Source organism: Columba livia, chromosome 13, assembly GCF_036013475.1.
Source record: "Columba livia isolate bColLiv1 breed racing homer chromosome 13, bColLiv1.pat.W.v2, whole genome shotgun sequence".
NCBI classification, from domain to species: Eukaryota; Metazoa; Chordata; class Aves; order Columbiformes; family Columbidae; genus Columba; species Columba livia.
Genome location: NC_088614.1, coordinates 6414110 through 6435822, shown reverse-complemented (window position 1 = coordinate 6435822; position 21713 = coordinate 6414110). Strand labels below are relative to the sequence as shown.

The following is a 21713-nucleotide window of genomic DNA, read 5'->3' as shown; positions in this document are numbered from 1 at the left end:
GCTAAGTGCAAGAGGAAGCCTGAACATGGAAACCCTGCCCAGGAAAGCTGTTGGATGAGTTGACCAAGATCAACAGATCTTGCAGAAGGTCTCAGGCATTTGAGATTGAGCCTTATTCATGGATAGTCCTGCAGCAGACAGCCTGGAAGGGGTCGTGCTCAGCCCATCCTTGTGGCAGGGACAGATAGAGAAGAGCCCACAAAGCCCCCACAAAAAGCAAATAGTAGAATCATAAAATCCCAGGTTGGAAGGGAGCATAAGGACCACCTGGTCCAACCTTTCTTGGCACAAGCCCAGTCTAGCCAAGCTGGCCCAGCACCCTGTCCACCTGAATATGAAAAATGTCCAGTGTTGGGGAATCCACCGCTTCTCTGGGAAGATTATTCCAATGGCTGATTGTTCTCATAGTGTCCATCAGAATCTCCCCAGGAACAACTTGTACCCATTGCCCCTTGTCTTTTCCATGGAACTCCTTGTAAAAAGGGAGTCTCCAGCTTCTTTGGAGCTGCCCTTTAAATACTGGAACATGGTGCTGAGGTGTCTCCTCAGCCCTTGGATCACATTGGTGGCCCTTCTCTGGACCTTCTCCAGCCTGTCCACATCTTTTTTGTACAGTGAGGACCACAACTGAACACAGGATTCCAGCTGGGGCCTGACAAGCACTGAGTGGAGCAGGATAATGCCATGAAGTTCCCTTTCTGCATGGACACAAGGCTGGGGAACTCTCCTGTGGAAAAGGAAACAGCACTGAGGCCTCCCATGGGGTAACCCTGAGTCTTGCTCTCCCTGGGGCCATTTGGCAAACATGGACCTGGGGATAACCAAAGCTGGCTGTGTCATGCAGGAGATGAGCTGTGGCAGACAGTGCTGTGTGTGCCTTGGACTGGCCCCTTGCATGGGCTCTCCTCTGGTCTCAACTGTGCACTCAAAAAGGACTGACACTAAAAAAAAAACCAACCAACCAAACAACAGTATACGTGTTCAAAAAAAAATCCAACCCAAAGCATCAGCTCACACCTTAGAGCTGGACAGCCTCATGAACTGGTGCTGGGAACGCTGTGCTCCCTCTGAAGCCAAAAGGGATTACAAGTGCTCAGCACCTCGGCAAAGATGCTCAGCCCCTCCTTGGCTTCTCTGGCAGGTAATTTACCCCAAGCACACCTTTGGAGAACAGAACAGCATCTGCAGAGCTCATGGGGAATGAAGAGAAGGTCTGGCCCACGGCTGCACCCCAAGAACTGCTACGTCAGGAACAGGTGGACAAACCGGCAGCTGACAATTTCTGTAATTAAACCTCTCGCAATTTATAACACAAATCCAAAGTCCCTTTTCTTGTTGTCGCTCCATTCCCTCGCCTCAACCTTTTGATATCAGGCTGCAAGAGGCAACCACTGACCTGAGTCTTGCGTCTCTAATATCACCTAATTTGTACATCGCCTTGTGACAATCCTGTGGGGCCACCATGGTCTTCTTGTGCTGGCCCTTATTAACCATAACCAGATGTAGATGACTCTCTTTAATCATCCCATTACGTTTCTGGTCTCAGACAACATTTTCTCCATGAAGCAGAGAAAACTTCTTAAGGAAATTAAATGCCCATGCCACAGCCACTTGGATTTATCTGTGCTCTGCAGCACCACATTGAAGAAGGGGAAAAAAAAAAAAAGGTTAATATTTATATAAAACTTTGAAGTATTTTCAGAGAAAAAAATAAAAAAATTACCATTTTCTCCTGTCAACAGTGCTCTTTCATTCTAGTTGCCTTTCCCATTTTTTTTTTTCAAGAGAAGAAAAAGAAAAATCCAGTGAGGGCAACAGCCCAGAGAAAATAAATAATATATAAAAAAGAGTGAGATCAGATATTGCTCGTATCAGTGAGAAACAGCCGGTATTACGCACGTAAGAACGGATTTTTCCCCCCTCCTCCCCCCCTTCTTTTTAATAAACTCTCAGTATACACATAACGTCTTTAAGAAAATGAAATCCTTTTGCTGTGGGCCACGTTGCTAGAAGAAATAGTCACCACTGCTGTTATCAGTGCTTTCAAGCTTTAACTCTGAATCAAAGGCGACAATTAATAAAGTCGCCCCCGCCAGGAATGGAAAGGAGGAAAGCTAAATATTTGAAACTGGGTGAACAAATGTCAGGGTGTTTTTAAATAAAATCCTTTTACAGTTATCACAGCGAGCAGACCTGATATCCCTGTCTAATTCAATTTCAATTTGCGCCCCATGGGAGATAGTGAAGAAAAGGTTGCAATGCTGTCTTTGGGTTGATATGTTCTTTTCTCCTTCAGAAAGCAGGCACGAGAGAGGCAGGGGAGGAGGGTGAGGGGAGGATGCAAATACCAACAGAATATGATTTTTTTTTTCTTTTTTTTCCAGCTGGATCCTTCCAGAAGGCAGATGTGATGTGGGGAATGTTGAAATGCTGATTTGTTGTGAATTCACCTGGAAAACGTAGCTGAGGAGGAAACTGCAGAAAGGCTGTTTGTGTGTGAATAAATATTCCTGATGGGGGACCAGAATGAACTGAATGTTGATGCCAAGAGCAAGATGTGCTCCCAGGGCAGCCTGCTCCCCCAAAAATCTACAAATCAGCTGACTGCACCAATTCTCCAAACCTCTATTAATGTCCTGTTGAGTGTTCACAATCCTGTCACCTACCTTCTTTTGTTTAAATAAAAAGGTCCTCCTTTCTTTAAGCACACAAATGTACCCTTTAATAGAAACAAAAACAACTCAGTCCTATGTATCAATAAGATATTAATAAACTGCTAGATCCCAGCCGTGGGATGAGCTTTTCACCCAGTAACTGGATTTTACTGGCCAAAACCACCAGCTCTTTTTCTGGCTGTGGCTGAAGTGGTCGCTGGCCCCTTTGCCTGCTTCTTGAAACATTCTTGGCTGGGAAGGAACAACCGTTGCACTGGGAGCAACCCCAGCGCAAGCAGGAGGAGCTGACCCTTCAGCTTTGTGCTCCCAAGCCTTTGTTTTCTTCAGCTCTTTTGCAAAGAAAGAGCAATGAGAGGCTTTGAAGCAGTTTTCCCACACTTTCCAGCCACTTGGACTACACAGGACTTAGGCTGACTAGTTTAAACTTGCAGTCAAGAAGACATTGAAGCTACAGACTCTGGAAGATACAGAAAAGAAGCCAAAGAGGTACAAGAAAATACATGTCTCTTTACTTATACCAGGTAATTATGAAGCAATAACTACAGGCGCCCTACAGACCAACGCAGCATGAGCTGTATGACACAGAAGCAAAGCCAAACCTCTCACCTGCTGTCAGCGCTGCTGCAGGTACCAGTGCTGGAGCCTCGATGGCAAGAACACAAGCAGAAAAGACATATAAGTAGCTGTCACATATTGACGTATCAGTAGCATCACATGGGATCTACCTCAGAATAACACAGCCTGTCCTGGGGACAGACAGCTTCTTGAGGTACCCAAGAGAACATCTGGGAGCAGAACACCTGCACATGCAGATGTTTGGCAGGCAGCATCGTGTGATGGAGCCCAGGATAGGAAGGATTTAAAGTTAAGCATGTGCTCAAGCACCAAGGATGAGATCAGCAGTGGTGGAGGAGTGGATTTTTGGGTACGGACCTGCCCGATTAACCTTAAGCTGAGCATGCACAGGCCTGGGACAGCACGGCGTCACCCAGTCCCCCCGCCTGCACAAACACGGGAACTCTGCACAGAAATGCCCGTTCACAGGAATTCAAACAGCAGCTGCAAGTGTGGACTCAAGCAGGAAACCATGCGGCTCATCGGGCTACGGAGAACGTTTTGCACCACGTACAGTCACCACTGCGCTACGTGCAAACTACCTGCGCAAGGGGTACAGCCAGCTACAGGCAGAAAATGAGCAGATTTCTCTGTTCATGTTCTTAATTATCCTCAGAGTTACTACAATGGAAAGAATTCTTAAATTTGGTATTTACTTGTCCCCATTTATAACGCATGTTTACTTTTAGCACATTATTTTGTTTGGACATGGAAAACAAAGCAGTCAGCTTCAGTTTCATGTTCTCGTATGCTGGCCCAAGGCTGTTGTACTTGGCTTGTAAAGGCTTTATGGAAATGTTTAAATTTAAACAAAACGACTGTTTTCACTTCAAATTAAAAAAAATAATGGCACATCCCTAGTAGGTTTTGTGAACTCTAAAAATGATGAAACCAAACGACTCTCCTGCCCTCGGCTGCAGATCTAAGCCATCTGATGGCTTCCTCCTAAATGTAAATGACAAATTATCATTATCCTGACTCAATTAAACCACCAAAAAGGAATGCAACTTAGAAAAATGTTTTATTTATGAATAGTTTGCAGTCTTAAGCAAAGTGCTCAGTTAACGAAGTATCGCTTTCTTCAGGGATGAGAGATGCTCAGAAAGGGGAGGGAATCTGTATTATTTACTGTGAACCCTGCCTGCAGAAGAATTGATTGCATCTTTCTTTAATGAGAACTGGGACAGGAAAGGCTGGTAGTGCCACCAGAGGATTATTTTCAAGTGATCGTATCTGAATTTGTGTACGGGCAGGAAAGAGCAATAGTCTGGTATCTAGAACTCCCCAAGTGGAATTTTTATCAAATAGCAAAGCAGGAGCCATGAGGGTCAAATCACTTGATACTTGAGGGCACAGAGAGCATGTGGGCAGCACACTCCTGCTCTGGACTGGGACACACGTTAGTAAAGTGGTTTTATGCTCCAGTTTGTTCAAACACACAACCCACTAAAAATACTGTGGTCCAAAAGACTAAAGGGTTTAAATATAGCAGGAAGACATGAAGGCTAGACCGCTCAGTGCTCACAGAAGTGCTGATCATAGACACTCTAGATGCAAATTTGCAATAATGAACGGGAACGGCATCATTTTGTAGCGGCAGCACTCAGCTCCTTATTTAGACGAGCGTCTGGACTGACACATTGGGCATGTTAAAAGTCTGATCCAAAGCCTGAACTCAGCAAGAACCACTCCATTCAGCTCAGGCCACTTAAGACCGACCTGAATTGTTAAAAGCAGATACTCACCCCTCCTGCAGGTATATGTCCGGGCCACCAGGCGATAGCCGGCTCCCTCATGCCACCTTCAAAGGTGGTTTGTTTGCCACACAGAAAAGGACCATTGCTTCCTCCTAGAGAGAGCAAAGAAGGCATAAAAACTGTGATATGCGGATATCATATTTGAAAGGGACACCGTCAATAGGAAATTTTTAGGCTAGTTTCAAATTAATTTTAATTTCTGCACGAATCCTTCAAATAACATGTCCAGAGGTGTTCCAGGGATTTGTTTGTTTGTCTTTGTTTTTTAAATATCCTTTCATGATGAAATTTTAGGAGTGTTTTTTCAGCATGGGGAAAAAGTGACAGTTAAACACAGCTTGCTATCAACCTAAGAAAAAACAAACAAACAGAAAATACTTCGCTGGCATTTTCCTTCCCTTTAAGGATGTTAATTGCTCTTTGTAACTAAAGGAAATCTGGCCTTTTCAGGTAGAAATAGTACTTTCTTTCATAGTCCTTTTAAAGTACCAGAGGCAGTATTAGATACAGATACGAGAATGAGAAAAATGATCAAGCATTCCCTGGATGATCAATCTCAGAGACAGCAAGTGCTTTGCAGGAATATCTGGGTTTTTAGCTAAGGTTACTGAGGAGCAAACAGGGAAGCCCTGTGACTGATTCCAGGTCACAGAGTCAAACACGACAGCTCAGCTGAAATCAGAACTCAGGAGACTCCCTGCTCTGTGGTCCAACAACCACAAGCCTGCCTCCAAACAGAAGAGAGTGGGTTATAAAATCAATTTGCAATGTCTCTGTTTTGAGAGAAACAATCATTTAAACAAAAGAAAACTTGTGAAGTAACAAAAATACTTTTTTTTTCCCTCGCTATTTTTCATGAGAGCTGAAGAAGGAAGGACTCTTGAACTCTCTGTAATTACTCACAAATTCAATTATGCATTTGGCAGGTGGAGAGTAAACACCCTGCTGAATTATTGTGCCTGGTCCTGAATACATTTAAAAATATTCACCCTCTGACAGTGGAGCACAAAGTGGAAATGCACACAGGTGAACAGCCCCACTGCGCTGGGCCAAAGCTTCATTTAACCAAGGAAATCTCCTCCAACAGCGACCAGAAATAACGAACGTAAGCTAACGCTAAATGTAAATGGTTTGCATTTTGAGGCTTCTCCAAACTGCATAAAGGAAAAACCCCAGGTGCAGGTCTCTTTCCCCCTCAGACATGGGGGTTTAAGCCTTGATTTCACAACCCCAGCCCAGGTTTGTTCATCTAAGACTCACCTTGTTTAGGAGCTGAAATGAGAGCAGCCCCGTTATCAGAGGTGAAGAACACAAAAGTGTTGTTGCTGATCCCCAGCTTCTGAAGATGTTTCAGGATTTTTCCAATGCTATCATCAATTTCCCGCACAGCATCCCCATATCTGAGGCAAAAGTGGATGCAAAACATTAACGGCAGCAAAAGAAGAAAAGTGTCACACAGCATAAAACACGTCGCAACTGGCCACAATACTTTTAGTGGATGTAATTTAGACCTGTGCTTCAGAAATACTTTTCTTATGCATCAGCTACTGAATAAAGTTTTCCACTGTCACTGCAAAACCTGTGTCTCCTACCTGCAGAGAGCAACCTCTCTTGGCTATGAAGAATCAGAATTTGTTCAGATGCTAGCCACTCATGGACAGAGACCAGCAACTAATATAAACTTAGCTATAAAGTTCTTAAATGGTGGCAAAGCGGTAGACTTGAAGCTAATAACATGGTTTTGCTTATGGGTGCTGGTTTGAAACTGCCCTCTCAGAAGCAAGGCTCACAATACTAACAGAGCTCTCTGCTTCCTGTAAAATGCGGTTTTCATGCATGCTTTTCTACTTGCTGGTCTGGTTTACAGGCTTTTAAAACAGGCATTCATCACACAAAGGCCTTCCAAAAAATCATCTGTGCCACATTCTGCACTTCATTACTCACACGACTGGCAAAGGAGCTTAGACTCGCCCTTCTCCCCCATTTCAGTCACATGATCTTCGTTTCAGATTATGGCAAAATTATAAAAGAACAATCCAAGCAAAGTTCACACTAACTAATGTATTTCAGCACACATATACACTTTTGAGAAATTATCTATATGCTTGGATCTAATAAACATTGCTTAGGCTTTCTGTTTCTGCAGCATAAGGTATTAATTAAAAAAAACACAACAAAACCAACACCCACAAAACCAAGACTTACAGTCCTCTCTGACTAGTGCCCAGGAACTGTTTGGAGGCATAAACAGGAGCATGGGTAGCATCAATTGCCCAGTATAAAAAGAATGGCTGCTGGCTGGCCTGCTGCTTGCTAATAAAATCGAGAGCTTCCTGTAAACAGCAATAAAAGGGAGTTTAATGGAATCGTTCTGTCATCTAAATCTCTCAAAAAAAAAATATGGTCACTGTGGCTTAGAAACCAGAATTAAAATGAAAGTACCTGCAGGTAGATCTGAGTCAAGTTGGCTTCACCTGTCTTCAGATCAATTTTGAAATCTTCATAATATCTGAAGATAAAATGAATCAGAGAGAAAAAATAATCAATCCTAAGGAATAAACAACATTAAAAGGCTTCCCTCTCCCCCTCATTACACAAGCAGGTCACTGTTGCTACTCCGCAAATTCTCTTCAGTTATTAAAAAGCATGTTACGATGTTTTTTCTTATAGGAGAAAGCAGTGAAAAGGCTAGATCCCAATGAATGACTGCAAGATTTGGACAAATCTGAGCCACCAACTTTTCCCTGTTAAGCTGTTAGAATAATGGCAGTATGCTTAAAGATCTGAGGCCACTATCCCTTCAACAGAGAGCTGTTTGATGTGTAGGATTTGCAGAAATACACAACAACTTTCAATGAAACAGAGCAATCCTGGAATCAGAACTTGGGCTGCTTGGGAAATGTTATATTAGAAATATCTTAAGACAGCAGTTAAGCTAAGAAGGGCAGGGGACAGTCCTCAGGAGAATAACATCAAGTGAAATAAGATGATACCAGATTCGAAAATGAATGGACAAGAATAGCCCAAGCTGGAGATCTGGAGCATAGAATGTTTTTTCCACACAAGGCTTTCTCTTAATTCTGTCTTAGCTCCAATGGAAACCACCACCCAGGCCTTGCAAGGCTGGATATTGGCCATCCCCAGACTAGAGGGAAAGTCCTGGTCAAAAGTGTAAGGGTAAAGCAAGAGATGAGATCCTGGCACAGGATATTGTAGCATCCAGAAATACGAGTGGATTTAGAAAAGAGACAAGACTGGTTCATGGGAGTTAAGTCAGTGGCTATTAAAGAACTGGACACAACCTTCAGTTTAGGAAGGTGGACAGCCACACAAGAGAAGGACCATGTCAGCAGGGAAAGCAAAGGAGATAACATTACCAGGCAAGTAGCTGAATTACCTGCCAATCATTTCCCAGTCCCTATACAGGGGGATATTGGGAAGTGCCCTGTTATCAAAAGGTCCAAAATGGCAGTTCGGGGATCCAAACCATTCATCAAACCCATGTTTCAGGGGGTGGAACTGGGGCCTGTGACCCAGATGCCTAGGAACAAAAGAAACAGACGAGTTAAAATCCTACTGCAAAGAAGCAAATAATAATATCATCAGAATGGCATGCAAAAAAACAATATTTGCCGAATAAGAAGTTCAAGCATTTTAATCAAATAAATGACTGCAGAGCATTGTCTTGATCTTTCTCATACTTGTCGCAAGCACATCTGTGCAGACACAGTTCAGAGCTTACATATATCCCATTTTAGTCTACTGTCCAGTCTTTGTTTTCCATTATTTCCTCCCACTGGTGTCTTCTCTCATGCTGTCCCAATGATCTGAACTGAGGGACTGTATTGCCCAAAGCCATTGCAAAGACACACATAATGTTTTATTTAAGAATTCTGTTCTATGACAAGTCACTTTTATATCAATAAGCTGTAAAATGAAATGTATCATTACATCTGCATCCCCTTTATGGAGTATACACGCTGCTAAAATGGTACAAAGAGACCTGAATGTAAATGAGAATGAGTTCTGTACGTGCGCACATGAACATAAAACACATTAAGCTGCTCCTGCTGACAACTCCATTCTACCATGCAGCTCGAAAATTCTCCATCCTTAACTTCAACACGAAGCTCCTCTCTAACCTCCAACTTCTGTACTGCAAATTCTCCTTTTCCTTCCTTTATCCTATCTTGAATATACAGAATACATGTCCTCTCCCAGTCTCTTTTAGAGATAATCATCATTCCAACCATAGTCACATCTCAGTGATTTAACTTAAACTGCAAGTCTGACCTGTAGGATTCTATCCTCATTTATATACGCAATAACTCAAAGCTATCCCTGGCCGTTTCTAAGCTAGAAGACATGAAAAAATATTTTTATTCTAAGAAAGTCCTAAGAGAACTTAGAGAGGAAGAGACTTGAAAAAAGTATCAAATAATTACTGACATGCAACACAAAAACTAGACAGATATTTAATGAAATGCAACAAATTCTAAAATGGTCATGGAAAACACTTGATTTGCAAACATGTCATTAAACTATGGCACTTCCTGTCACAGGACAGCCTGAAGAGTTTTTAAGAGAGATGTTGAAAGGATATAAAAATCTTCTGCTGGAAAACTTTAAAAATCTTTCAAAGTCCTAAAACGCTGTGCTTGGCTAGGGTGAGACTCCAATTGAACTCCTGCACTTGGCATTTCTTTACACCTCACGGTGTGCACAAACGAGAGGCCGCTGCTGTTTGGCAACAAACCCGACCCAGTCCTGCCCAGGACCACGGTTTTGGGTGCACAGTGACAGTGCCCTGCACACCCATATTTAGTCTCCTTCCTGCTAGCAGCCGCAGCTCCTTCCAGATTTGCTGGTTTCCAAACAACTGCCTGGAACCAATCTGTATTGACGTTGTTTATTTCTTTTCCATGGGTGTATGAATTTACATTTATTAGCACTGAACTGCATCTTATTGCATTCAGCCCACTGATCCGATTCTTCACGGCCACTCTGCTGCTTGGATTTGCGGTAATAAATAATTCGCTGTCTCAGGTTAGTTTGCTTGCTTTCCAGTTTCAGCAGCACTGGTGAATCTCACCACAATCCCATCTCATTCTTTAACTTGTTAATGAAACTGTTAAATAAAATGTATTCTATTACTTTCCTAAATGGTATCCTCCTGATACTTCTCCTGTCCGAAGTCTCTTCATTAACAATTACTCTGTTAACCAAGCAGTCCTCCTCTGCACTCTATGTAGTGTTGAAGTTGCTATTTATACATTTATTTATTGCAGCACGGTTCCAAACTGTGAATCAACTGTTCAGACATCCTCAGACCCCATGGGATTCCATTACAGCTCACAAGTGCATTTGAAATTCAAATGTTACAAATGCACCAGTTTCCATATTACACTAGTAATTCCACTGTGCTTGTTTGATCCAAGTACCTTTTGGGCTTTTCCCTTGATTCTTTGCAGACAGTGCAAAACATTGTTTTTTCATAAGTTCTTCTGTATCCTCTACAAAGATTATACCATCCTTTCATGCAAGTCCATAAGGTCAAAAGACAATATTCACAGAGCACTGGATCAGCCCTCTGCATCTTTTAAAACACCTGGTATCAACCATCCTGAGAAGTCTACCCCTACCCACCCTGACCTTCTGCACTCGACAAACAATCTTCAGCATAGCCTTGGAGATGTCTGCATCTCTATTTTTATATCACACACTTCTACCTCCCCAAAAAAAAGCAGCTTTCATGATCAAATCCACTCTGTCAACAAAAAACCCCCCAACATACAGCAGGGGCCAAAGATAAAGAGCATGTAGGTGCTGAAGCCAAGTTCCAACAGAACATCTTGGTGTATTTTTATTAAACTAAGTAGTGTGATACATGGATGAAAGCACAAACTGTTGAAGAGCTTAGAAATATATATATATATATATATATACACACATGAAAACCCCTTCAACTCTTTGTATGAGATAGGTGTATGTACTTGTAATGGTAACACTCAGTTCAGCAATTGATCACAGCAGGGGGGAAGATCCACCACAGATTTCAAAAATTGGACATCTGAGCTTCAAAACAGTTTTTTCCTGCAGTTCTGCTTGTTCCACTACGCCTTCAAAATGCATACACACGCATACTGAAATCTCAAAGTAAGAGATCTTAAAATAAGCGTACCATTTGCCAATGATCTTATTGGTGTAGCCAGCTTTCTTCAGCAACTCTGGAAGCAGTAACTCAGAATCTGGGATTCCTCCGACTATATCCTGTGGTGTGTACGCTGCGTAAAACAAACAAATATTTCTGATTATCAGAGCAAGAAGCTCACGGGTAGACATCATTAGAAGCATTATTACTTTATCAGAGAGAGCAATTAATTCAAAATCCCAGCAATATCAGTCTTTGTAAGTCCTCCTAAACCATGAGATGAAGAGAACAAGTTGATTCAGGGAGATCAAAGGGAGATCCACCAACTTGCTCACCATGACCAACAAACAAAGGGGCTGCTGTCACAGAATGAAGGTGAAACCCTCAAAAAGGGGGTGGTCATAAGGAAAGCAAGTGCTTTAGGAGGGCACTGGAGTTGCCTTTACTCTTGCAAATTTACTTTATATTTTCTAAAATGAAGGCTTTTTTTTTTTCCTAAAACAAACGATCAATAAATTTGCTCAAACTGCAAGAAATTAGATGACTCCCACAGTTCTCTGGCCCTCAAGAATCCCAGGCATGACTTTGGTAAGGACAGAGACAGCCAAGCATGTTGCTGAGACCAGGCGTGAATCAGTACACAGCTGCTGATTCCTGCCCGTGCGTGTGTGATCTCATGTGATGTCTGTCACGCTGGAACCAAAAATCAACCCAGAAATGTTATGAACTGGTTGGAAGTTCCACGGGCACAATGGTGCTATAAAACTGCCAGGGCTGAAATGAGTTAGAAAACTGGCTGCTGAATAAAACTGTGAGCAGCTTGTTCTTTCCTCTGGGTGTTAACATGCACCACACGTGATTTTATTCCACCAGACGCCAATTAGACTGCCCAGAGGAAATGTTCTCAGCCAACAGAAGCAAATGGATCAAGCAGCCTTGTTTATGTCTCTGAATGTGAGGAGGTTTTCTGCTTGACGAGGAGGAAGCAATAAATTTCACCCTTATTACAGGCAGTTAACATGGTCATCTTTTTGTGCCACTCTGGAAGATCCCCAGGCCAAGCCTTTGTTCAAAGCAAAACTTCCTGCGAAGCACAGAGGGAAATCAAGAGAGGAAGGCAGACCAGGAATGAAGCCCATACCGTTTCTGGCATGTGCATTCGTGGTGTAAAAACCATTCCTCACCGGGAGACGGCCCGTCAACAGCGCTGCCCTTGCTGCAAATAACAGAAATTGGTTTATTTTACATGCATTCTCTTATTAATATTATTGTATTAAGGCTGAGAACAGCACACTGTCCTTTTGCCACAGCCAGCTACCAAGATCGCTCTGTTCTCCAGCCACAGCGACAGTCGGGCTCCAACACCACTCGAGTTATTCCAGGAAAAACCCGACTGAAATTTGTCCCCTCTATTAAACTACCCACTGCTGCAAAGCAATTACTTCCAATAGTCAATGTAGCAGCCCTCATATCTCAGTAATTATTAAAGGAATACTTGACATATATATTTAAGAGGAAATCATAAAGCAAACTGATTACATGCTTAAGGCTAAGTTGTCAAGCCTGCCTGAACAGAAATGGTGTAAGAGCAAAGAGCGAGCCATCCAGCTTTGACAGTAAAAGTCAAGTCCCAACTGCAGGGAACATTTCAGCAGACATTTAACTTTAAGCATATGCAGAACCACCACTGGACTGAGCGGGACTTCAGCATATTTTAAATGCCTTTTCTGGGCAAGGACGTCATCAGCACACTGACAAATGACATCCAAAATGAAAGCCCAAATAGAAAGTCCCTCTTTCTCACTTTTGTTTCGGTTCCTGGCTGCCAATCAGGTTTTGGGGAAAAAAAGAAAACTAAAAAAACACAGAAAAACCAACAAGGATAAAAATATCTGTGTCTCCCAGACTCAAACGTTTCTTTTATCTCTTGTCTCTCCCCAAGAATCTTGCAAACCACCAGGGTCAAAACCAGGACACAACCCGCTCTCATTCCTGGCGTGAAGATCTCACCAAAGCCCATGCAATTGGACAAACTACATACAAACTGTGCTCAGCAACAGTTTAGATACTGCTGTGTCTGTTTAGCCCAAAATAAGAAAGATTAAATAACTGCAGTGACTGAGGCCAGAACATTAAACCAGAATGTTTTAAAATATCCTTTAGCTGTACCGATTCGATCATCGAAACACTGCTTTGCATGAACCAAAGATTGTATGTTTTGCAATCAAAACGTAAATAAAAAGAGCACAAAATGGAAGATCAAAGCACCAAATCCAAGCTCTGCCCTGAGGGTAATCACTGGTTTGGTCGCTAGCTCATGTCAGATGCTGGCAAACATCCCAATCTCCTCCAAAGGTGGCATGCTTATATGCAAGCTTAAAACCCCAGTTTACTTACATGGAGAACAGAGGGGGTTGGCAGTATAAAAATCCAGAAAAAGCATCCCTTCCGAAGCCATCTGGTCTAAGTTAGGAGTTTCCTTGGAAGGCTCTCCGAAAGCTCCCAAGTCGCCCCAACCCATCTGTGTCAAAAGAACACACCAAGAGACGTAAAAGTACTTTTTACTCTACCATCAAAACAATGCTTCTGGGCTCACATAACAATTTTATCATATCCCCTAATTTCTAAATCTTTATAGTGCTTACCTCCCTGCTTTGGGAGTACTTCACAAGTGTGATAAGAATGATATTCCCCAACCCTGGGAAGCTGGGAACTATCGTAGGTTTCATTGGTAAATGGGAAAGCAAGGCACATGTGATTAAATTACTTGCTAACAGGCATTAAAACACTGAGATCTGGGTAAGAACCCTAATGCCTTCACTCTTACTCAAGTGCCTGAAGACAGGGAGGAAAAGGAAGTTACACATTAGATACTCAGTGTCGTAGAGCTGCAAAGTCTGATCCTTCAGCCCCTGGTTACGTGTCTTTGTGTTGGACAACAGACCCCAAGAATCCACCTCAGCATCTCTCTCTCCATCTGTGTATATATAACTAGAAACGCAAGGAAAAGGTCTAAACTCAAAACCAGTGCTGCAGAAAAGAGAATAAGCGTCTATTTAAAAAGCAAACTCTGGAAAGAAACCTGCCAGCAGCATCATATCTCACTCTGCTTATTTGCAAGGCAGTGGCTTCACTCTGTGTCTTCCTCCTGATTCAGAGGGGTCACGCACCAGGAGAACCGTAAAATTACCGTCACGTCGTCTGTGTTCATTGCTGAAAACTATTACTGGTAATAATCCAAATAAAAGTAAGTGACTTAAAACAGAAGGTTCCAGAAGGGAAGAACTTAATGAGCAATTAGGCACCAAGGTTGCTAAAGATTGTATTATGCTTTTAAAAATGCAATAGCTTTGTTTAATACGGATGCGTATCAGGTGAGCAACTGATAGAGAGGGCGTCATGTATCGAGATGTTTAGAAAACCATCTGTCTGGTCCCATTTGAGAGTGTAACATTTACACTGCAGTGGTGCAGTTTGGAAAAGAAAATCGTTGGTGAGCTGCAGAACTGGCTGCTGAGCTTTGAGTGAGAAGCAATTAAATGGTACTACCTAACACCAGGACGTGGAATTAAAATGGATTCGACAGGATCACCGCTGAGTTCTCGATTCTTTGGTATCTTTATCATCAAGGGAGAAAGCAAAAAAAGAATATCATGTTGCTCTGAGTCACACACAGTGACAGAGTCACAGAAGTTACTGAAGGATCAAAGGAAAAAAAGACCATGGAGATGTATTTTTAATGAACAGCATATTAAATAAATAAATAGTTCACAGAAGCTCCACTCGAGATCTGTGCCTCATCATGTCTTGTGCTGTAACAACACTTCTAGAGTGAGACAATCACTGTCCCAAGGAGCATTCATCTTAAAAATTACAAACGTCAGCTTGGGGGGAAAAATCCTGGCTGGAAAATTGAGATGAACTGCTGGAGGCTCAAGTGGCCAGAAGAACCAGGCTCACGAGGTCATCATCTTCCACATTATCTTGGTGTAGAAACACCATGAAAATAGTCACGTTGAATTGGCAGAATGGAGCCAAACAGGCAATTAGAGCTTGTCCACCCTTCGTGTCACAGACTCACCCTCAGCTTTTAGAGTAGCTTAAAATGGCACACAACACATTTCTACTACCAACACTGAACGGCGACACAAAATTATCAGAAGACACACAAAACAGAAAGATGGCGGCACCTTGAATGTGTTGGAAATTAATGTATTTCTTAGCCCACGTGGCTAAGACTTTTAGTCGGAAAAAAAAATCTGTGACTATTTCTGCTCTAAACGATTTATTGCACTCCCCTGCTCCCCAGTTCAGAGAGCAAAAAATAGCAGAAATAATTTTCTTCTTGTTCCATTTTTCAGGAGGCAAGTCTGTGTTTCTAAAAACATTTCCTGAAATGTATTGGAGTTTCTTTTCCTACACTGCAGCTGCACCTTATTCAGCACTACTACCAGTACACCCATGGCTAGTATTAGAAGATACTGCTACAATTATTTTTGTAGGCTACAAAACAAGGGTTAACTGCAGAATGATTCTATCAAGGTTTGAAAACCACCCGGACACCCTGTTTTTCAACATTTAGCAGCCAGTGAACAGAATCCTTTGCCAAGGACTGCAGAGATAATTGCTCAGTCATTATGAATGGACTGGTAGATCAGATGATTAGACTTCCAGGTAAGGTATGTAGGTGTGTAAGCACCGATTCCAAAACGCTTGCATAAGGGCTTGACTTTCTAGATCTGAGAGTCTCATTTGTTTTCAGCAGGACAGCCACACAGAAGGAATAAGGAGAGGTTTGCAGTGTCTTTAGCACAGGTCACCTTGGGCAGCTCTGCCCTGAAGGAGGGACAGGGCAGGGATACGCCAGGCCTGGGTCTTCCTTTAATGTCTTCACCACTTTTTGCACAAAATCTGGAAAGGACTCGAGAAGGAAAGCAACTGAGCATGACAGTTACTTACTTTCAGAGTTAAGCACTTCCCAACTATTCCTGCTTATTTCAATCAAACTTTTCCAGATCATCACGTTGACCTGTGAGCTGCGCCTGAATCGCTGTGCTGCAGATCCCTGACCATGAATCACAGCACAGCCCCTGCTCACGTGCTGTCCCGACAAAGGGAGCGGGCATAGCACAGGGAGGCCACATCGCCTGGAAGGGATGATGTGTGAACCTGGAAACTGTGACCTTGGGGGGATTGTGCACAGCAGGGAGAGCTCTGCCCCACAGGACTCCGTGCGACAGAGCGCCAGAGAGAACAAAGAAGCAAATAAACACTCAAGACACGCTCCCAAAACACAAATCTTGCCAGGCTCAAAAATGGAACTTCATGTGCACTTAGGAGGATGTCCAGAAGAAGAGTTATTTGCAGGATAAGACTCAGGGGGAGCCAACACGATGAAAACTCTATTTAAGTCCCTGTGCACAGCTTTAGACCCAGCCCCTGCGCCATGGTGACCCGCGAACGCAGCGATCCTGCAGCACCTCTGACGTGCTGTGCACACACCGATTTCCCAGATATTGGCAAAATGTTTTTGCCAGCAGCCCTGCCCGCAAGGCACAGACACTCACCGCAGCCATGCCCTGCTCAGCACCCATCGCCAGGGCCTGGGAGAGGGTGGGCGGCCAGGGGAGCCCCCCCGCCAGCCTTGGGACCCCACCTCACTGCGAGGGTCCTGCTCTCACCCCAATGACAAGCCCAAACACCTCACCACAAAGGCCCCACTCTCACCCCAATGACAAAGCCCCCTCCCGCCATGAAGGTCCCTCTCTCACCCCAGTAACGATCCCCCCTATCTCACCACAAGGGCCCTGCTCTCACTCCAATAACAGTCCCCCCTCCCCATCTCACCACAAAGGCCCCACTCACACCCCAATAAAAAGCCTCTCCAGCCCACACCCCCTAACAAGAACCTTTTGAGGCCAAGGCCACAATTCCCCTTAGCCACACTAACCCCTTTCCAGGAACTCCAGCGTCTCTCTGGGGACAGGTACCTGTCCCCCTTCTTGATCACAGGTCCCTGTCCCCGGTGACATCGTCCCTTCCCTCCACTCTAACGCCCCCCCTCAGTGTCAACCCCACCCCACAGAGTGACTTCCTCCATATGAGACCAAACTCTGTCCCCACCCCAGTAACAAGCGCCCCCTTCCCCAAGGGGGGGTCCCCCGGCCCCACTCACATCGTCCATGAGGAGCAGGAGGATATTGGGCGGCGCAGAGGCCGCGGCGGGTCCCAGGGCCCAGCACAGCCATAGCCACAGCAGCACCAGCACCACGCTCGCCATGGCAACCGCCTCCCCGAGTCACGTGAGAGACGCCTCACGTGACTGCGCGGGAGGGGCGGGGCCTGGGGGCCGGTAGAGGCGGTGCCAAGATGGCGGTGTGCATCGCAGTGATCGCCAAGGAGGTGGGCGGGAAATCCTGAGAGGGGTGGCAGGGCCGGGGCTGTGCGGCCTGAACACGGCTGGGGCTCAGGCCGCGGGGCCGGGTGGGATGGGGAGGGAGGGAGGGGGGGGGGTGGGGTTTGGGCTGAGCAGGGGTGAAGCCAGCAGGACTGGGACTGAGGTGGTGGGGCTGTGGTGAAGAGAAGCTGCAACCCATCATTGGCGTGATAAATGCTTTCTGAGCACCTGCAAAACCACCTGGGGGGTTCAGCCTGGAGAACAGGAGCTGAGGGGAGACTACCTGATCTCAGAACTGCCTGAAAGGAGCTTGGAGCCAAGGAGGGTCGGGCTCTGTTCCCCAGGGACAAGCACCAGGACAAGAGGAAACGGCCTCAAGTTGCGCCAGGGGAGGTTGAGGTTGGATCTTAGGAACAATTTCTTCCCCCAAGGGCTGTCGGGCATTGGAACAGGCTGCCCAGGGCAGTGGTGGAGTCACCATCCCTGGTGGTCTTTAAAAGGCGTTTAGATTAGGTTCTTAGGGACATGGGGTAGTGCTACAGTTAGGTTATGGTTGGACTCAATGATCCTGAGGGTCTCTTCCAGCTGAAATAATTCCACGAAAAGGAGGGGATAGTTTCAAGTTTTAGATTCTTCTGCATGACAAGAAGGAGACAGAAAAGAAATAGGTTGTTTAGAAGCAGGATGCTTAATTTGTATTTAACTGATAAATAATTGATGTATTGTAAGAAACTAAACAATTATAACTAACATCATAAATTATTTCTTAGTACAGATGTATCGCATGTCAAAATTTCCAAAAATGGTAATAATTATGTGAATATAAGCAACGCAAGAGCATCCAGTTTTTGGAGCCCTTATGGAGGATGATCCCCAGTGTTCCCTGGTGCTGATAAAATAAAGAATGCGCTTAGCAGTATCATTGACTCTGCTGTTAGGTTTGTTTCTCTGTTTCAGTGGCAGGGCTGGGTCTCAGATTGAGGCCTCAGCAGGGGTGAAAGGAGCGGTGCAGAGCCTGGGCAGGTACTGGGAGAGCGGGACAGACACTGCAGGCTGAATTTGGCTGGGATAAGGGCAGGGGAAGCACAAGTGTGCCCTGTGGTGTCCCGTTGACCTGCTGCCAGGAGAAGAGGGGGTTTGTCCTCAAAAGGAGCTGGGGACAGGCTGTGCTGGGGCAAGGGGACAGATCACGCAGCGGAGAGACCTGAGCCTTGTGCAGTGCCTGCGCAAATCATTCTTCTGTCACTGGTTTATGGAGACAGATCAGCTCCACAAGCGCTGTAAAGCAGGCTGTGCTGCAACAGCTATGAACATAAAGTGGTTAAAATAGCTCACGCCTAACAGCAGCAGTTAGTGTGAAAGCACCGTCTGGGCATCAGCTCTCACACAGCGGAATGGTCAGTCCTAGTTCACATAATTTGTTCTTCTCCGCAGAACTATCCCCTCTACATCCGGAGCATCCCGACTGAGAATGAGCTGAAGTTCCACTACACCGTGCACACCTCCCTCGATGTCGTGGACGAAAAGATCTCTGCGATGGGCAAAGCTCTCGTAGATCAGAGGGAACTGTACCTGGGGCTCCTTTACCCAACTGAAGACTACAAAGTGTATCTTTCTCATGCCTTTTGCCATGCCAGCATATAGTTAGAACATCTCTCTTGTGAGGGTTTCCGCATGGGAAACCTCCCTACTTGGCACCACATTAAAGACATCAGCAGAAAATACTGCAAAGAAATCTGTGATCGCTGACCAGTTTGTCATGCAGAGGTTCAGGTTTGGTGCCCTGGTCAGTTCAGCAGCTGAGAGAGTGTCTGGTGCAGCCAGACTTCATATTTCATAAACTTGATACTTTATTCTCTGCTTCATTAAAACTGTTGACTGTGACTAGAAAAAAGCTTAGACTCTCTAATTTAAACTCCAAAGTAGCAGGGTTATGAAGGTGTCTTCTAGGTCACCACTATAAATACCTAAATACCAGGTATGTGGCCTGATTTCTCTAAAACTTGTATTCTGTCACCACAGCTGTCCCAGTGTTTTCAAGCCACGAAGCTGATCTTTTGATCTTTCTTTGGCCTTTTCTCTGAATCCCACAGATGGAAGTTACCTGCTGTAACAGACCTGACTTTTGGGTTTCTGATTGTTCATTTTTTAAGTTTGCAGTCACACTGGCTGATATTAGAAGATCTCCAGGTCTCTCTGGCCTCCCAAACAAGAATAAATAAGGTGGCTGTCTCATTGAAATGGTTCTTAAGAATGGAGAACCCCTCAAAATAGTGGGAGCTTTTTTCTGAAATTCAAGGCATGTGTTACTGGCCAGTGTAGGAGCGAGCTTGACCTGGATTTACCCAAGGTGGCAGCAATCAGGCAGAAAAGGGCTGCAGTTCCTGCAATCTAGTGTCTTGCTGACCTCATGTAGCCCTAGTTATGTGCTGGGCGCAGCAAGAATGGGATGTTTCCTCTCAACTTGTTTCTTTTAGTGTATTCCAGCCCTGGCTTAGTTGCTTTGCCAGTCTCCGGTGTGTCAGAAGCCCTTGCCTTAACAGCCACACAGATATGGCTACGTGACCAATTCGAAGGTGAAGTTTGTTATGGTGGTGGATTCTTCAAACACAGCACTTCGAGACAATGAGATCCGCAGCGTAAGTGCAGGAAGTCAGAGCACAACTTGCCACATCAGTGCTTTTGTTACTTCTGTTTATTCATAAAGTGCTGAGAAACAAAACAAAACAAAAACAAAAAGACCCCAAACAAACAAAAAAACCTCAAAACAAGCAAACAAACAACCCCCCCCAAAAAAACACAACACAACAACAACACAAAAAAAAAAAAAAAAAAAAAAAAAAAAAAAACAAAAAACACACACAACAGAAAAATAAACTACAATCCTTTTTCAGATGTTCCGAAAGCTGCATAATTCATACACGGACATAATGTGTAACCCTTTTTATAACCCAGGGGACCGCATCAATTCCAGGTAAGTTGATCATAATTCTGATCTTTGTCATCTTTCTGGAGCTTGCAGTGCACAATGATGTAATAGGACCAAGAGTATAATCCCTGTGGTTGACCAGGCTCTAACTGCCTCAGTGGAAACCTGCTATCTTGGTTTTGGGCTGTTTCCACATAAACAAAAACTCCAGTGGTCTCCTGAGAAGTTACACTGAACTCTCACTCCCACCTCAGAACTGTGATTAGAAACATTGGCTCAAGAAAATTCATTTCTTGGGGAGAAAAAAAATTGCCTGTTTAATGGGTAAATATGAAAATAAACATGGCTTAGTAAAGCAGGTCAAAGAGTGAACAACTGCACTTGTCCGGGGATTGTCCTTGGGTGAGGACAGATCAGCTTCAGCACGTGTAATTCTTCACATGTGAGGGCCAGTGCCCCCATTTCTCATCTCTAATTCACAGGGAATTTTAATAATGTTGGGAATTTTTATTGCCCAGACAAGAACAACTTTTCCACTTTGCTGAGGCAGGGCTACAGCCAGGACAAGACCTGTCCTTACTTCAGCTTAATTAAAAGTCATTATTTACTCAACAGCACAGGCTGTAGTTAAGGAGTAAACCCATGGATTCAACTCAGGGAAAGCCAACTTGTTAACCACCAAAAGGCATCATTAGCAATTGCTTTTGTTACCAGAGCCCTGCTGCACAGAACTAGCTGCTTCCTTTAATATTGTGTGTTTGTTTCCTTCTCTAGAGCTTTTGATAATATGGTGAACTCCATGATGATGCAGGTGTGTTGAGGCTCTGCCCCTTCTCATCTGAGCACTGAGAACATTCCCCATGTACAGGAGTGAACCTGCAAAGGGATGTATATATTGTCTTCCTTCTGTGTAATAATTTAAATTTATTCTATGTAAAATAAACTTGACACCTGCAAGGTCTGTGTGCATTTCTACTCTAGCAAACCTGAGTATAGCACAGTTACACCTTCAGGTAACACAAGAGAAGGTCAGCTGTATCAGACAGGAGGTTTGCCCCCAACACAAACATGTACAGCTGTGCCTTTGGGTTTTGTGTAAAAACAGCAGTTCCTGCTGTGCTTGTGATGAGAGCAAGCACAGCTGCACGAGGCAGCTGAGAGATTATTCATAGGGTCAACCTCAATCACA

General features: G+C 44.2%; 2 protein-coding genes across 2 annotated transcripts in view; one reads left to right on the top strand and one right to left on the bottom strand.

Annotated features, from left to right (window-relative positions):
- Positions 1-17564, bottom strand: part of GALNS (galactosamine (N-acetyl)-6-sulfatase) — a 46212-nt gene extending 28648 nt beyond the window's left edge. Inside the window, exons 1-9 of the mRNA XM_005504723.3 lie at positions 17374-17564; positions 13596-13719; positions 12340-12414; positions 11229-11331; positions 8445-8588; positions 7490-7556; positions 7253-7380; positions 6308-6447; positions 5036-5139 (exon numbers count right to left, since the gene is read on the bottom strand). Coding sequence (XP_005504780.2) covers positions 5036-5139; positions 6308-6447; positions 7253-7380; positions 7490-7556; positions 8445-8588; positions 11229-11331; positions 12340-12414; positions 13596-13719; positions 17374-17478 — 990 coding nt within the window. The 5' untranslated portion in view covers positions 17479-17564. The remainder of the gene's footprint in view (positions 1-5035; positions 5140-6307; positions 6448-7252; positions 7381-7489; positions 7557-8444; positions 8589-11228; positions 11332-12339; positions 12415-13595; positions 13720-17373) is intronic.
- On the top strand, positions 17511-21481 carry TRAPPC2L (trafficking protein particle complex subunit 2L). Its single transcript, XM_065028817.1, has 5 exons — positions 17511-17600; positions 19030-19202; positions 20147-20234; positions 20490-20569; positions 21299-21481. Exons 1-5 carry the CDS (start codon positions 17568-17570, stop codon positions 21342-21344), a joined length of 420 nt encoding a protein of 139 aa, XP_064884889.1. The 5' UTR covers positions 17511-17567; the 3' UTR covers positions 21345-21481.
- The last annotated feature ends 232 nt before the right edge of the window (positions 21482-21713 follow it).

Excerpts from the sequence above, each read along its gene's own strand:
- TRAPPC2L (XM_065028817.1), top strand. The coding sequence starts at position 17,568 with ATGGCGGTGTGCATCGCAGTGATCGCCAAGGAG. Across the intron at positions 19,203-20,146 it reads CCAACTGAAGACTACAAAGT|ATATGGCTACGTGACCAATT; the intron begins GTATCTTTCTCA and ends ACAGCCACACAG. Across the intron at positions 20,235-20,489 it reads GAGACAATGAGATCCGCAGC|ATGTTCCGAAAGCTGCATAA; the intron begins GTAAGTGCAGGA and ends ATCCTTTTTCAG.